Source organism: Taudactylus pleione, unplaced genomic scaffold, assembly GCF_031769625.1.
Source record: "Taudactylus pleione unplaced genomic scaffold, aTauple2 ptg000554l, whole genome shotgun sequence".
NCBI classification, from domain to species: Eukaryota; Metazoa; Chordata; class Amphibia; order Anura; family Myobatrachidae; genus Taudactylus; species Taudactylus pleione.
In genome coordinates, this window is record NW_028284956.1 from 214,879 (window position 1) to 232,538 (window position 17,660).

General features: G+C 44.9%; 2 protein-coding genes across 6 annotated transcripts in view; one reads left to right on the forward strand and one right to left on the reverse strand.

Annotated features, from left to right (window-relative positions):
- Positions 1–1,884, reverse strand: part of TP73 (tumor protein p73) — a 176,951-nt gene extending 175,067 nt beyond the window's left edge. For all 3 annotated transcript variants that reach the window (XM_088452595.1, XM_088452594.1, XM_088452593.1), the window contains exon 1: positions 1,755–1,884. In XM_088452595.1, the coding sequence (XP_088308721.1) occupies positions 1,755–1,786 (32 nt within the window). In that variant the 5' untranslated portion in view covers positions 1,787–1,884. The remainder of the gene's footprint in view (positions 1–1,754) is intronic.
- WRAP73 (WD repeat containing, antisense to TP73) overlaps positions 1–17,660 on the forward strand; it is a 62,430-nt gene that overhangs the window by 3,558 nt on the left and 41,212 nt on the right. For 2 of the 3 annotated variants that reach the window (XM_088452597.1, XM_088452598.1), the window contains one exon: positions 1,864–1,980. The exons of the other annotated variant lie outside the window; for it this stretch is intronic. In XM_088452597.1, coding sequence (XP_088308723.1) covers positions 1,864–1,980 — 117 coding nt within the window. The remainder of the gene's footprint in view (positions 1–1,863; positions 1,981–17,660) is intronic. 3 annotated transcript variants of the gene reach the window in all.

Here is a 17,660-nt window from a genome sequence, read left to right on the forward strand (position 1 = left end):
AACCTATTATCTATGACTAGCAAAAAAAAGCGGTCTTTATACATTCTGATGCCAGGCACTAAATAGTGGGAATTTATCAAATCATAAATGCAAAAGGAGGAATCTCAAAAAGAAGGACATTCTAATTGGGGTACATGACCCAGCCTTAAAACTGAATTCTGTTATATTTAAAAAAAAAAAAACTCCTTTTAATCGAAATCTATATAAAGGCTGGAAGTAATTTGAATTGAGATATGCAATTATTAATTTGAGATTGGTGTAATAGACGTGCCCATTTTTGTTTTTCTATGGGCTATTGTGCCACCAGGTGTACATTGTACAGATATTAGAAGTCACCTATGAGTTCCACGACCATACAGAAAGCACAAGTCCTCACACTGATTACTTTCATATATTTCTCAGAGATCTGAGACGATTTCTAACAACTGTAAAGCAAAATATAAAGTAGGGGGTAGGACCTGAAACTGACCCCATGAGTAAGGCAAGTGGAGGGTCTTTAGTCTGTAATGCTTTGTTGACAGAATACTCTGAAATATAAACTTAGTGGAATGTTATTTACATATTTCCAGGTTTCTACAACAATATTACAGGTTTGTAATCACATTTATACACGAAACCAGCAGAACATGTAAATTATGTTATAACAAGCTTTATAATACAAACACACAGGATAGAACCCCCCCCTCCCCCCTCCCATTATAAATACAGGTATCCCTACTGTACGCCTCCTATACCGGCTAGGTATCCCTACTGTACGCCTCCTATACCGGCTAGGTATTCCTACACAATATACTAGCTAGGTATACCTCTATCCTGTTTATTATTATTATTATTATTATTATCCGTTATTTATACAGCGCCATCATATTGCGTTGTGCTTCACAATTTGACATGTTTCCTCTATTTTAAAGTTCTGAAATAGCGAGATTAAATGAGAGGGTATGCCAGTACATTTGTTATCATTTGGTACAACAGCTGCACTATTTTATAAACAATTAATTCAAAATTGTTAAGCACAAAATGATGTGTGTAAAACCAAAGTACAAACATGGTTATGGTAAAAAGTTTGCCAGCAAACACAACGGTCACATCTGGATGAACGATTTAGTGGACTGACAACTTGTTATTGGATGATTCTTACCCTATAGTTTCATTGATACTAATATTGCAATAATTTGGTACACTAACAATCTGCTATTTTAACATTACTGTGTATCAGTTACTCTAAGTACCTACATCCTTAATTTATTCAGCCGTAGGGGATGGTTTCGATCAATAAATGATTCAAGTGGCATTTAGAGTCAGCATCGTTTTTTTTTATTTGTTAAATATACACAAAACATACAGGGGTTTATGCAATAGCCTGCGAGATGCAGACCCTCAGGCGAGATTCTATTTTTAAAGCTGCAATTATTTAAAAAGCAAAACCAGGTAGGTTTTGCTTTTTTAAATGATTGCAGCTTTAAAAATATGGGCAGACGAGCCTGCATCTCACCAGAGCCTGCATCTCACCAGAGCCTGCATCTCACCAGAGCCTGCATCTCACCAGAGCCTGCATCTCACCAGAGCCTGCATCTCACCAGAGCCTGCATCTCACCAGAGCCTGCATCTCACCAGAGCCTGCATCTCACCAGAGCCTGCATCTTGTAGGATATTGCATAAACCCTGCAGTCTGACTTGAAATAATGGGATGTTCCAGCTACAAGGCCTGGGCTGCCATAAAGTTATTTCCTGCATGAGAAACGGTGACTTACTTCTGTAGTGGGATCCAGCGCCAGTCCTTCATGGTTCCGGGTGATCAGGAGATTCCGTAGCTGTTTCCCGTCCTCTAGAGACTCTCTAGAAATCTCTCTGTCTTTCCAGGTCTGGTCTCTGGAGCAGCCTGACTGGCACTGCAAGATTGACGAGGGGTCGGCAGGGCTGGTGTCCTCGTGTTGGAGCCCAGATGGCCGTCACATTCTCAACACAACAGAGTTTCATGTAAGCGTGGGCTGATGCCTCCTCCACTTCGTATCAAATGTTGATGTCTGCTCTCTCCCGTTCTGAAAATAAATCCCAGTGGGCTCAAAGGTATCGGGTTCCCAAGACGGAAGTGCTGTACTATACTATTCCTTTTTAATATTGCCTCTTATGTTCTTATAGAGCGTCATGCATGCCACCTTCATATTTTACAAGTCGTGCAAGAGAAGATTCTTTTCATTTTGTCTTATTTAGCAAATGCTGGGAATGATCCTCTTTTTCCAGTTATTATACGTTCTATATTCATCGTTCCCTGAGTGTTAGTAACACGCATTCTAAACCCTGTGTGTTTTTTCTTTTTATATATATTTTATGTGGTTGGGTTTATACATTCTTATACTTTTAGTGTGTTTTGTTGTTGCCATGCTGATTAGGCCATTTTAACAACCATTTTTGTTTTTCGTGCTATAAAACATTGAATTAGAGGTAAGCAAAACACGGGTATGAAAAATACAGTGCGCTGCTGTCCAAACTTTTTTTATTTTTTGCCATATGTTGAATGTTGTGAATGGGCCATTAGACTACGTTTTAGTTCCTCCGAGCAGGTGCATTAAAGGGATGTCAATTTGTGCACAATCCCTACTAATTAATAGAACAATCTTCTTTTATGGCGCCTAATTAGAATTATCAACTTAAAGAGAGTAAGCTATAAAAAAACAGCTGTTCAACATAGATCGGTACTTCTAGGGGGAAAGATGTATCAAGCCTTAGCGGGAAAGAACGTACCAGCCAATCGGCTTCTAACTACCAATTTACAAGCTGTGGGCCTGATTCAGCTATGTACAGTATTGCACAGTCAGTGATCATTTACAGTAACGGTGAGTTATTACCATACTTGCTACTTTTAAATGCCTCCCTCTGGGGATGAATTTACCTGTTGAACACTGACTTGGGTAACGGATTTGATAACTCCTTGTTCATACATATATTATATATATTCCCTTGTGTATTTCAATAGCTTTAACTTGTACGATCCTGCTTCTAAAACACAGCCTTCCGTGCTCTCTAAGCCACACGTCATTCAGGAATGACTCTACGTAATGTTTGGGTCCTGTTCCAAATTCAGTGTTACACTTTTTATGAGGGGGGATTGCAAGTCTGGCATGTCAGCTCACAGTATATCAGATTCTTAAAGTCCTTTTTTCCATCACATGTACAATTAATTGGTCTAAATCCACCAATGTACGGATCCTGCCACTTGTTGCAAAGTGATGGGAAAGAACAACATCTTGAAGACGTTGAGTTAAATGGATAGGATGCCTGTGCAGGACCCCGGTGCTGACATGCTACAGTCAGATCAGGTCATCTGGAGGAGCCAGCAAGCTAACTGAGCATGTGACAATTGTCTGGCATCGGGAATCATGCAGTAAATTACTTTTTCATGTGTTGCTCATTTTGGTGTTTGTTCAGACTAATGAAATATGTGCCCCATTAGCAAAGAGGAACAGCGGTAGCTCCGTATAATCCTGCAGATCATTGGTGCTTTTGTTTTCAGCAGATCATTCCCATAATTTAATGGTTATCCGGTGGCATCTTGGGGGTTGTATAGAGAGCGGCGATGAGAGATGCGCTGCGTCGTGCCACGACTCGTACTGCGGTTTCTGTACTAATTGAGTCCTGAAACTAAAATAAATGGATCATCTTTCCTTTTTCGTTCTATTAAAATTTCTAACTATGATAAAAAAAAAATAAGCTTTTAAGGTGTAAACTTTAAATATAATTGAGGTATATATTAGTAATTTTCAGGTTCGAGGCTATGCTGTTGTTCACGCAACTGAGCGATTATCAGCTGATTGTGAATGCGTCGAAGGCCGTAATGCGCCCCGCGGTGATTGAATTTGCGAATACGCTAACCCAGAGGATTTATTAGCAAGTGATTCATGGGCTCGGGCTGTTTTGTGGGATGTAACGGAGAGTGGGGAGAAAAATGCGGTCATGTCGCAACCGTTTTTGTAGCGTGTACCAGCCGCCGACTGTGATCCTCTATGCAGGAAACATGGTTCAGACGTCTTGGTCATGGCGGCCATTCCGAGTGACCATAGACTCGCTCAAGGAGTCAATGTTTGCTTTATCTGTGTCTGATGCTGCTTATGTGTACGCAGTTGTGGGCGTCTCGACCGCTGCTGCATGACCGTATTTTCGCACTTCCAAAGCTGTGTTGGCGTATAAATCTGAATTAGGCCCATAGTGTTTTTCTCCTCCTCCTTTTGAGCATAATGCTGTTTGCGGAGTCTGCAGTTGCAGACAAAGGGGTCTATGTACTAAGCAGTGATAAGAGACAGAGTGATAAGAAAGTGATAAGGTGCCAGCCAGTCGGCTCCCATCTGTCATTTTTCAAACACAGCCTGTGAGATGACAGTTGGGAGCTGATTGGCTGGTACCTTATCACTTTTCACTCTGTCTCCTAACACTGCTTAGTAAATAGACCCCTAAACCACAGTAATACTGCCTTCAGCAGGTTTTATCAGATTGTGGAAGATGTTCTTAAATTGTGTTTTTAAATAAAGTTTTTATTTATATTTGACTTTATATATTCACATTTAAGTGCACCCCTTGCCCACGTGTAGCGGGGGCAGCCGTGATGTCTAAAGTCCCTATATAGGGCTTATGGGCACTATGATGAAATTTTTTGCTGTTTGGGGCATATTGCCTATCTAGAGAGTGTAAAGCTGTATGGTAGTAATTTGGCTATATAGGACGTATTGGCACTTTTATTCATCATATATGGGACTCCTTGGCTATTTAGGGTCTGTATGATGATTTGCACATAGGGAAAATTGAGTGTGAAGGTTGGACCTGTAGTGCCTCTTGTATTTCCCTGGTCCAACCATTTAGATTTTCTATTCATAACATTAAATAGAGGGCTGTTTTATTTTAACGTATCCCAACTTGAAAAGAAAAGTGGACAACTGGTACTCAGAGAATACAAACAAAAATATAGAAATAAGGATCACTTTATTTTGCACTTCAGAGTACACCCTAACCATTTATTGAAGGAAAAAAAATAAAGTTTAAAATGTTGTCATTAGGTGGCGATGTAGCGATACAAATCACTTGGTCAATGTGTCCTCCATTGTGGTCAATAACAGTTTCTACTAAAAGAACAGCTTTCTCAGTATCAGAAAGTAACCTGTCAGGTGAAATTGTACCTGACTTCTTTTAGATCTAATGAGATGCTGCATAAAATTTTCCCAAATACACCTTGTTCTTCACAAACCACTACAACCAAAAGTCACATGGAGTGAGGACCATTGATCGGGGTGGTCAAGATGTCTGAAAGCAGCGGCAGATGACCTGCTCTACAGTAAATTATTGTCTCAGCATTTGCAGTGCTCTTCGAATGATTTGTTTCATTACCTGGCAGCGCTGTAACAGGGCTTTTCTGCGCACTGTGACAGCCATGCCCCCTGAGGGAGTTGCATCATGACATCATGTAGAGGGGGCAGAGCCAGCAGCACCGGGAATTACAGCACTGCACAGAGCATCTTATGGGGGCGCCATAAAAGCTGCAGTGTGCACGTCTCGAGAGTCGGGCGGCACTGCAGCAGCGATTCTGGCTGCAGGGCGCCATTCCACGCACCCTGCTGGCAGATGCAAGGGCTGTGGGTGAGTGGTGGTGCCGCCCACAAGGCTCTGCACTCTCTGAACCGCTCGCACACGACCCTGCTACTTGGCGACAAAATTTGTAGATAATACATTTATTTATTTTTTAATAAATGGTTAGGTCATCCTCAGTTGTACGTACAGTACCTGTTGTCCAAATTTCTTTTTCATTACAAGCATTAGAACTTGCTTCAGAGTGCTCTAAGGTTCACAATGCACGCCAAGCACATCATTTTGCGGAATCTGTATGAATGACCGCCGGACCTGTGCCCGGCGGTTCATATACCGACAGTGGATGCCCGACGGAGGAGATCCTGACAAGTTAAGAATTTAACCTAACCCCCACCCCTAGTGCCTAACCCAAATCCCCCCTGTAAGTGCCTAAACCTAATCTCCTCTCCCCCCTCCCCTGCAGCCTAAACCTAAATCTCTCTCAGGGGGGGGGGGGTGCCTAAACCCAAAGCACCCCTCGGGAGCCCTACAAACCTAACCCTCAGCATTGAGACCGTCGGCTTCCTGACTGCATCCCCATTTTGCTACGTGTTTTTTATTTTTGCAATAATAACATACTAATGTTTAGTTATAGCCGCAATGCTTTGCCTGACATTAATATTGCGCTCTACGTCCACTACGTATTCATTTCTGTACATGGTCTGAATGTCAACGTATGCAGAATATTGACATTGTACAAAATATTGACATTGTGAATGTCGACACTCAATTTTATGGTTAGGGTTAAGTTGCAATTAGGGTTAGGCTGAGGCTAGGGTAAGATGAAATGTGTATATGAAATTGCATTGCCGACTGTCGACATTTTCTCAGTGTTGACATATGTAATGTTGACATTCAGACCATGTTGACTTACTATACCACACCCAATTAATTACTACTTATTTTCACTTAATACAGATGTGTCCACATAAAATCGATCCAAATAGCCCCGTTTGGCGCACCACGGACTTTGCAACTTAGCCGCGCTGTGTACATTTTTTTTTCTCGAAAAATCCGTCTTAGGGGCATATTCAATTAGACTCAAAAGTCCAGAACTTTTCACATGCCTGACTTTTCGCCGACATCGCTGGTTTTCCATGCGAAAAAGTATCTCATTTGTCCCCACTTAACCCCGTATTCAATTAGAAGTTGGCGAAAACGGGACCCGGCGAATTCGGACCTGGCGAAAAGTGCTGTCAGATTTGGGGAAATCTGCCTGACACCCCCCAAAAGATGAACTGACATTGGGGATCACTATAGATACCCCCGAATAGGCCTGCTGAATGAATTTGGGGTACTTAAATGCTGTCAATAGCTGCTAATTAACGTCTTTGCAGAAGTTGTGATGAATAGCATTAAGCAGGTTTTTTTTGCAGAAAATTAGTCCCAGCAAATTTGGGGTACACGAAAATGAGTGCAAGCATATTTTAAAGTTGCTAAAGTGAAGTTTAAAAAAATGTTAAAAATCCACCTGAAAACTTAAAAACACCTGGGGCATACTTGGGGACACCCCTAGAGTCTCTTTCGCTAGTTTTTAAATTTGACCCCCAACTTTAGACTTTTTCGCCCCCAAACTTAAAGTATTTTTTTGGGGTGATCTAACGTATATTTTAAACCTTTTTTTGACGCAGTTTACCTTTTGGGGGACTGTGCCAAGGGTGCAGGGTTTTTTTCCAAAGTTTGCACCCCCAAAACACCAATTTTGCACTTTTTTTCGACACCTACTTCCATTGTATTGAGTTCCGCACCGGCGAAAAGTCTCCGGAGTTGATTACGGAGGAAACTTTTCGCATGGCGAAATGATATCACTCGCGATACTTTATCGCCGAAAACTGCTTTTCGCACCTAATTGAATACGGCCTTTAATCTGTTACTTTATACCAATTCCTTTGCATCAAAAATACTAATCCTAAATAAATGAATCCCAGTAATTTCTGGAATAACTATGCAGTCTGAGTGAAAAGGATAATATACAGAGTTCCGATACAAGTGGTTTGTCCCAGGCCATTCTGCCACCTTATACCGATTGCTTTGCGATAAAAATACTAATCCGAAGTACACTGTAAGTGAATATGTATTCTAAAGCTATCCTTGGCGGGGGGGTACGCATGTGCGGGAATCTCTACCTGTGGCGTAGCGTTTCGTGCCTCATGGCATACAAAGGATAAGTGTATGAGGACATGTCTGTAGGTGCTAATTTAATACATTTATATCACTTCCGTGTGCGCTAAAAAAAGCAGGCGTCACCTATAGCACCCTAAGCTTGCCCGTTACTGTGGTGGTGCACTTGGTGTGCGTTTCTCCTGATAATCTCACGTTTATAAAAATGATGAAGCTAATACAGTAGATCAGGGCTTTGCTGCTTCACAACTCCTTGGAAAAGCTATTCTCCCATTTGTGTTATTTATGACCATGTCATAAGCATTCTCTTCTCAGAGGAATTTCCCAGTTGTCCAGGCTAAGTACAAGTGTCAGACATAAGTCCTCTGGGCTCGGTTACCTGTCCGGGGACTGGCTGCCGCAGCACGTGCTTGTGTAGGCGGTGTGTATTTCTGAGCAGCCTTCAGAACTCAACGTGACCCCCAGAAGGTTTCATTAAGGTTTTGCCAGAATGGCATCTGTGTCTGGGCAGATTTACTCTCCAGCTGTAAACAGGTTGCAAAATGAACTCGTCTCAGACAGCTGCTGACTCCTTGTCAGTGTCTGCGCTGTGTATACTCCCAAGTACAGTAAATCCAGTGTCCGTAGGGAGAGATCATTTGGCATTAATGGGAATGTTCATAAGCATTAATGTCCTAGTAAGACGTTTCAAGACGAAGGATGTCTCGTCGGGGAGCATAGATGTGGGACAGCACCTATTGCATTGGTTTTATACTGGACTTTGGGCCTGATTCAGAGCCGCTCGTAAGCGGCCGCTCTTTCGCACTGAGCGATGGTCGCACAACTGCGCATGCGTACGGTTTGTAATACGCATGCGCGAACCAGTCAGTGCGGCCGAAAATCGTTTGTTCGCTATATAGCGAATGCCTGCTACTTTGAGTGACAGGATGAGGCGTATGTGGGTGGTAACAGGGGAAGGTGCTTGAAAACGGGGAGTGGAATTCAGAACGTAGGCGTGCTTAAAGGTCAAAACAGACGTTTTAAGGGTGTGCATAATTAATACAGCAGCGTCATTGACCACGTCACTTGGTTGTTTTATAGTCGGAACTGCTCGCAATATAGTGGTAGGAAAAACCAACCACAAGAATAGCGAGCAGTTCATACGCTGTTCGATGTACTCGATTAATCTAATAAATAGCGGACATGACGTATGGTGCGAGCGGCAAGGGGGTGTATTTTTCAAAATTTCGACCGCAAGTTTTGTTCATTTGAATAGCCACCCCTTGTTTTTGAACGAACGACCGCAAATAGCGAGCGGCTCTGAATGAGGTCCTTTGACCGTTATAGGCCATTACATTTAGGCATAGGTGTAGATGGTGGACATAGGACCTGATTCAGACTATGAAGCGTGCGCACACAGCCAGCCGATTGTTTGCATACTGCACATGCGTACGCATTGCAATGGGCGTGCGTAAACCAGTGCGAGCAATCTGGAAGCTTACGCTCGCTGCGCATAGACAGCCCCGCTGAATGAGTGGTAGGAGAAGCTGTTTGTGGGTGGTGACGGGCTGGCCACTAGAAACGGGGAGTGGAGGTGCGAACGCAGGCGTGCCTGAGCGTCACAACGCTGTTTCAGAGGCATGCATAATTATGAGGCAGCGTCATAGTACACGTCACTTGGTTGTATTTCACACTGAGCACTCGCAGTGCTTGCGGCAGGGTATGGTCAGCCACAAGCGATGCGAGCACTTTCGATGGTACTCGATGTACCGATGGTTGCGTACACTTCCTGGAGATGACATGGGCATCTTAAAACAGGCTGGTGGGCATCTGCATACACAGAGCGATCGCCAGGATATAGTGGACTTGCTAATAGCTTTGCCTGTGATTGCTTGCCTTGCTGAAATTTGCATACGCATCTAGCGTGCGGGTCTGAATCGAGCCCATAGTGCCATATGGGATTGGTCCTTGAAACCTGTGAAACAGAATACACTGAGCCATATTCAATTAGAGGCAAAGTTTTCGCCTGTCCGACTGTTCGCTTCATTCGCCTGTTTCAGAGTCGAATTTATTCCGTGCTTGTCCCCGCTTTACGCCTAATTCAATTGCAAAACAGGCGAACACGGAAATAGGCGAATACGGAACAGGTGAAAAGTACTGAAAGAATTGGGGAAATCAGTCTGTACCCCAGAAAAAGATGCTCTAACATAGGGATTCAATATAGATGTGTACTAATAGCCCTAATAAAATTATTTTGCGTACTTAAGTTGTGTAAATTGCTTGCTATTAGCGTTTTTGTAAAAGTGGTGAAGAATGGCATAAAGCTGTATTTTTTGGTGAAAATAAATAGTCCTGTCAAATTTGGGGTGCTTGAAAATAGGTGCTAGTATGTTTTTATGTCTCTAAAGTGAACTTTTAAAAACCGTGAAAAATCCACCTGCTGCATGCACCTGCAATCCCCAAAACACCTGACCCATACTTGTGGACCCCTAAGAAGTCTTTTTCACTACTTTTAATGTTTATCCCCCCCACTTTTTAAATTTACACCCCAAAAATGACATGTCTTTTTTGGGGTGTTCTTAGGTTTTAGTTTCTGTATTTTTTTGCGTATTTGTCCTTTGGGGGGCTGTCCCAAGGGGTCTGAGTTGTTTCCCCACGTTTGCACCCCAAAATAAAGATTTTGCATTTCTTTTCACCAGCTATTGATTGGAGAATCATTTTTGGAGAATTGTTTCCACTTAGGCAAAATTGTCCTGGAATTGAATTTAGCGAATTTTTTTTTTAGGCAAATTTTTTACAAAAAAACAGGCGAATATGGCTTTTCGCCTCTAATTGAATTTATGTTTCTTGGAGAGCATTGGTCATTAACACTGTCTCACTTGTCATCTGAGAATTTTCCAACCTCATTTATGGCGTCACAGAACGGAATTCATTTCCATCCCGAAACGGTTGTTCGGACTTCGTTTTCGGCTCCTCATCCAAGAACTAACTCAAACGTGCAAAAGTGATGATTTCTAAAGCTAAAGAAATAACAGTATTGTTCTATTAATATTTCATGAATAGTGTTCCCTCTAGCTCCGGCGGGAGGCAGGGCGCCGGAGCTAGAGAGGGCATGCCCGTGCGCGCGCCGAAGGCGTGCGCGACTGAGAAGGGGGCGTGGTCATCGGAAAAGGGGGCGTGTCTATAAGACGCGTCCCCTTTTCGTCACTCTTGGGGGCGTGCCCGGCACTTACGGACACACCGGGCAGCCCCCAAGCCCTGCAGACAGGGAGAATAGATGCCGGACACCAACAGCAAAGCTTTTTTTTTTTCAATCCCAGGATGCTCCGCCCCATCCCCCTATGCTCCGCCCACAGCCTGAAGGCAACTCTGTTTCGTTGGTGTCCGGCAGGAGCTGGGTCACCGTTAGAACAGTGGGGCTGCTATAAGCTATAAGCAGCCCAAGCTTTATTTTTATGATTTTTCATTATTTTCATGATAGACCAAGCAGCGCTAGGATGTCTGCACTGCTGCTCAATCACCCTTCCATGGCGCCGCGGCTCCAACCCTCGGCTAGGTACTCTCGGCGGAGCTCCGGGGGGACCTAGCTAGCAGGGCTCCCCAGACTGCAGCCTGGACTCAAGGGGACAGGTAAGGCGCCGCATCTATGTGCAGTCTTAAGGGGGGCATCCACTACACGATTTTAGCAGGTGATTGAACGATAACGACGTCGTTATTGTTCAATCGTTTAAAAATCGTTTATAAATCGTACAGTGTTTGGTTGTTAACGATCAACGATGCACGCTCCCACTGGTCATTTGATCGTCTCGTCAGTCGACTGAATATGCAGGTCAATTTCACTTGATCTATTGCAAATCGTTCAGACTGAAAAATAAAATTTCAAGGGAAAAAATCAAGGGAAAATCGTTTAGAGATTGGACAGGGAGTAGATCGTCTAGTGGATGGGTACCTTTACCTCCGGTCTCAGGAGACAGACCTGAGGTGCTGATGTGAACGCTGGTTCGTCGGGGACGCCACTAAACCACCAGGGTATAATATACTGGCGCAGGGGAGAGAATACTCAGACCAGGGACCCGGTGGTTGATGTCAGCATAGGGGAGAAGGCCCTCTCCCTACGGCCATTCCTCTGCGGTCTTGTCGACCCTGAGCTGTTCCTCCCTCACCCTCCACACCCTCAGAGACTAACTGCAGCCATTTTCTGCCTCAGCCTCAGGTCTCTGGGAACGCTGGGTCCGGTCTCCCTGTATACCTCTCCCAGGAGCCAGGTTATACAGCGCTATTTCCTACCATCCACTGCGGTCTGTGTAGTTGAATCTAGTGCCCATTGCAGTTATATTGTATACTCTGCATTGTATGTGACTTGTGCTAGCGCTGATGTCAATTTTTTTCTACAACTGTCAGTTTATACCTTTCCCTTACTTTCATTATAACCCTGGCATACTGAGGTATAGGGGGTTTATTGTACCTCACATCTACCTCTATTTGTGAGGGCTATCACATACAGTATATCTGTGTTGCGCACTACACTGTGCTATATTGTACATATATCTGGGTTGCTCACTGCAATGTGCCAGATTGTGTGCTACAATTATCCTTGCAGCTCTGTCTAGCAAATGCAAGAATAACGAGCAGCCTGCTGCTCCCATTCTGTAGTCCTGCAAGTCCTGTTTAGCAGGCTTCGCTTCAGAGGATCTCATTCAAGACCTGTTGTCTCATTGTTATACGGCACCTGGCCCCTCAGCCCCTGCATCCTCTCCTGGGGACCCCCCCTGGGCTTCTTTTTCACAGGTATTGGCAAAAATTGTGGACCACCTAGTGGTCCCTGTGGTAGCTCCGCCTATGGGATGGCCACAGCAGGTACTCCCTGCGAATCCTTTGTCTCCCCCATAAGTAGACAAGTTTCTGAACAAGTTTATCAGGGTGTTCAGGTTTCATATGGAAACTCTACGCTCTATTGTCCTGGCCATGGAGCCTGGGGACTTAGTGTCCCTGTACATTCAAGACACTTGACTACATGTACCTATAGTGCCTTCCCATTAGCAGTATCTCCGGTTTGCTGTCCTACAGCAACATTACCAATTTCATGCACTGCCTTTTGGGCTTCTACAACTCCTAAGGTCTTTACCAAGATCATGGCAGTTATGGCGGCCCATCTTCGTCGTCAAGGGATCAGACTGCTCCCATACTTGGACGATCTCTTGCTCTTAGCAAGCTCCCCAGAAATTGTTCACCGCAATCTACAAGTAACCATTGCCTTTCTACAAACGCATGGTTGGCTGATCAACTGGAAAAAGTCTTCCCTGACCCCTTCTCATATATGGTACATCTCGGAGCCTTCCTGCAATCTCAGGCTCAGAGAATCTTTCTAACAGCAGAAAAAAATCTCTGTACTACAGCACCGAGGCCCTGATTCAGAGCCGGACGCTCTGACAGAGCGCTCGCTCTGAATCAGGGCCTGCCTTCTTGTTTTTAGAGCGGTCTCCTGGCCGCTCGCATAGCTGTGGGTGACCACCCACAGCTATAGCGAGCGGCCAGGAAGATGGTCGCGACCATCGGTGTTTACAACGAGACCCTGTTGGTAGGGTCTCGTTGCCGCAAGCCCCAGAGAGCTTTCGGCTCTAACAGAGCCGAAAGCTCTCCCACTGACATCACTTGTGATGTCAGTGGGGCTGGCCCCAGACGGGAACGCCGCTGTCTGGGCAGCCACTCCTCCGGCCCGCCCACCAAAGGGGGCGTGCTGTCACTCAACATTGACAGCACGCCCCCTTTGGTACGAGACCCGGAGCAACGGTTTGCCCATCGCTATCCGGGTATCACGCATTGGCACGACTGAGCCAATGCGCGATACCAATGCGCACTGGGCCACCATCGACCCGCTTGCGAGCGCATAGCGCTCACAAGCGGGTCTGAATCAGGCCCCGAGTGCGCAGATTACTCCAGTCGCCTAGTGTGAATTCACTCTCTAATGCAGACCTTGAGATCCGTGGAGTCCACCTTCAACATGGTGGAGTTCGCCCAGTTTCACTCCAGGCCCCTACAACACCTGATTCTCTCCAGGTGGAACTGGCTGCCTAATCTGCTCAGATCCCAGACGATGGGCCTCTCTCTGGATTTTCGCCTGTCCCTATCCTGGTGGCTACAGACGTCGCACCTAAACAAGGGTCACCCCTTTTGGATCCCGGACTGGACACTTTTCACCACGGACGCAAGCCTTCGCAGGTGGGGCGCAGTGACCGGCCAGCACTCCTTCCAAGGACACTGGACTCCAGCCGAGGCGATCTTACCAATCAACGTCCTGGAACTCCAAGCATTTTCAAGGCCCTCACTCTGGCTCAGGATATTCTTCAGGGCAAGCTAGTACAAGTCAAGTCTGACAACGCCACGGCAGTGGCCTACCTCAATCTCAAAGGAGGCACTCTAAGTCATTCAGCAATAGCAAAAATGTCCTGCGTTTTCACCTGGGCCGAACGCGTAAACCGGCCTCTGCCAGAATTTATCACAGGGTGTGGCATACATATTCCCAGTGGTGTGCTAATAGAAACTATGGTTTTTAGGGTCGCGAGAATCCTTGCCTTTCTTCAAGCTGGATTGGATCTTGTACTCCGCCTGACCTCTCTGAAAGTGCACGTTTCTGCTCTGTCCATATGGTTCCAGCACAGAATTGCTCCTCTACCGGATGTTCACACCTTTCTGCAAGATGTTCTACGAATACAACCTCCCTTTGTCCCCCCTGTGGCTCTGTGGGATTTGCCAGTGGTTCTCCACGCACTTCAGTAACCTCCATTCGAACCCCTGGATTCAGTAAACCCCTGGATTCTGTTTCTTCTGGCTATAGCATCTGCCCGTAGGGTATCGGATTTAGGGGTGCTTTCCTGTCTCTCCCCAATTTCTAATCTTTCATCCAGACAGGGCTATTTTTCAAACGCACCCTGGCTTTCTTCCCAAGGTTGTCTCTAGTTTCCACCTCAATGAGGAAATTGTGGTTCCGGCCTTTCAATCACTAGACCTATCGGCAGGTGAGGCCTCTTTGGATGTGGTCCGTGTTCTCAGGATCCATGTATACCATACTAGTGCCATCAGGAAATCAGACTCCCTCTTTGTCCAATATGATTCCACAAGAAGGGATGACCAGCTAAGAAACAGACTGGCCAGATGGCTTCGCATGACTATCTCACAGGCTTACACGCAGACTGGCCTTCCTGTGACTGCTACAGTATCTGCTCATTCTACTCGATCTGTGGGTCCCTCGTTGGCAGCCCGCTGTGGCGCGTCTGCCGAACAACTATGCAAGGCGGCCACGTGGTCTTCTGTCCACACCTTTCTTAGGTTCTATGCCTTTGATACATTTGCCCCTCTGGATGCTTTCTTCAGGCGCCTGGTACTCCTCTCAGCTCATGAGTGTCCCCGCCCTTGAACAACTGCTTTGGGACATCCCCATTGTCTCCCTGTGGAGCCCTATGGACCCTGAAGAAGAAAAGGAGTTATAGTAAAACTTACCCTTATTAACTCTTTCTACGAAGTCCACAGGGCACCCGCCCTGACGCATCTGGCTTCTATGGGTTTCTTCTCTTGGTCACGTGTTTGCGTCTCTGTGTGAATCTTCAGTGTACCAGTCCTCAATCTCTCCTATCCTGCCTTGGGCTTGTTACCAAAGCTGAGTCACCTCAGGCTATGGCCGGGTATAGGGGGAAGGACCGGAGCATCCTGGGATTGAAAGCAGCTTTGCTGTTGGTGTCCTGTCCTCAAAGTACCACCTAAACCCCATTGTCTCCTTGTGGACCCTATGGACTTTGACGAAAGAGAGTTAACAAGGGTAAGTTCTGGTAAAACTCTCTTTTTCTAGAAGGTGCTAGATAAATAAGTAGAATCTGATTGCAAGGAGCAACCACTCCACTTAAAAAAATCCCACACTTTAGGAAATAAACCCCTAATGGCCCCTACACACTAGATGATATCATGAGCGATTTGGCCGATTCCAACGCATCGAATCCACAAAGCGCTCATATCGTCCAGTGTGTACGTTTGATCACGATGCGCACTCCCGATGGTCGTTTGTTGTATCTTCAGATCTTTTGTCCATACAGAAAGAGCTGTCAATCTTGTTAACCATTTGAGGCACATCGTTCAGTGTGTTCGCACTAGCGAATGATTAACGATATGTCGTTCCGACCTGAACAATGAGGACGTCACTTGACAGGCATTTCCCTTGACACAGATCAGTGAGATTCGTGCTTGTCAAGTAAAAAAATATCCCCCCAAAAAATTGTGGGGGTCCCCCTCTAAAACACAACTAGCCCCAGACTTTTCAGAGCCAGTCCTGGTTGTGTGAATACAGGGGACAAAAGATGTAGGGGTCCCCTGTATTTTGCACAACCAGCACTGGGCTCAGCGAGCCGGGCCTGGTTTCGGAAATACAGGGGACAAAATGAGTTAGGGGTCCCCTGTATTTTCCTTATCCAGCATCAGACTCTTTATTGGGTGGGGGGGGTATATTGCCTTAGCCAGGGGTACCCTTAACCGGGTCCCCCGGCCAAAGCATTGCACCTGACTGCTAGTCCGTCCAGGCCGGGTATCCCTGGGGAGGTGGGGACCCCCACAATAAATCCTCTCATCTTCCATGTGGAGCCTGGGCTGATAGCCCACGGCTATCCCTGGTTGATGGGTGCTGGGTTGATTGTGTAAATGTGTGGTGTAAAAAACTTGGAGAACCACAAGTACCAGCATGCCGGGCATTGAGGGCCTGCTAGTACCTGTAGTCCACCTGCAAAATTATTAAAATAAACACGTTTGGGCACGTCTTCCCAAAAGTGGGTTATACACTAGTAGTTGCATGTACTTGAACCTAAACACCAATTGTTGCCTTAGCATTAAACGTGTCCCACTCTTTTTCCTCGACTGCTAAATCCTCTCATCGCCTTTTGCAGCAAATTGCACAAGAACCACCTTGGCATGTACCAACCTGGACACATGAATTATGTGAGAATGTAAAGACAGAACGTTATTGAATAAGTTTTTAATATGACTCAAAGTCACAATGCTTATTTATCCAAATTAGTTATTGCAAACTGACAGAATATGGATGCAAAACTGTTTCTTTAAATAAAACAAACGGAAAAATTACAAATGCACGTTTTCACACAGTAGGTCGTAATCTTCCATCTGGAGCAAGACTAGAAGGTCTGCCCAATTTCTAAACAGCTGACTGATCTCCAAAAACCGACAATTTCCAAAATCATTTGAATACTTTGCAATATTTTTTTTTCTTTACTTTTACACCTTTTGTGCATCTTTAGTGACATCTCTTAAAAACGTGTTATGTTAATCAGTTTTACAAACAATGTATTGCCTTATTGTCCAAGAACGGTTCAAGTAATGGGTTCATATCATAACTCACTTCTTGAAAATAGCAGACAATATGACATTACTTCAACTAAACATGGTGTATTTACAGTGCATCCGGGAAAGTATTCACAACGCTTCACTTTATCCACATTTTGTTATGATACAGCCTTATTCCAAAATGGAATAAATTCATTTTTGTCCTCAAAATTCTACACACAATACCCCATAATGAGAATGTGTAAAGGTTTTTTTTGTGTTTTTTTGAGATTTTTGCAAATTTTATTAAAAAAAACAAAACTAAAATCACATTTACATATAAGTATTCACAACCTTTGCTCAATACTTTGATGCACCTTTGGCAGCAATTACAGCCCTAAGTCTTTTTGAATATGATGCCACAAGCTTGGCACACCTATCTTTTGGGCAGTTTCGCCCATTCCTCTTTGCAGCACCTCTACAGCTCCATCAGGTTGGATGGGAAGTGTCGGTGCACAGCCATTTTCAGATCTCTCCAGAGATGTTCAATCTGATTCAAGTCTGGGCTCTGGCTGGGCCAATCGGGGACATTCACAGAGTTGTCCTGAAGCCACTGCTTTGATATCTTG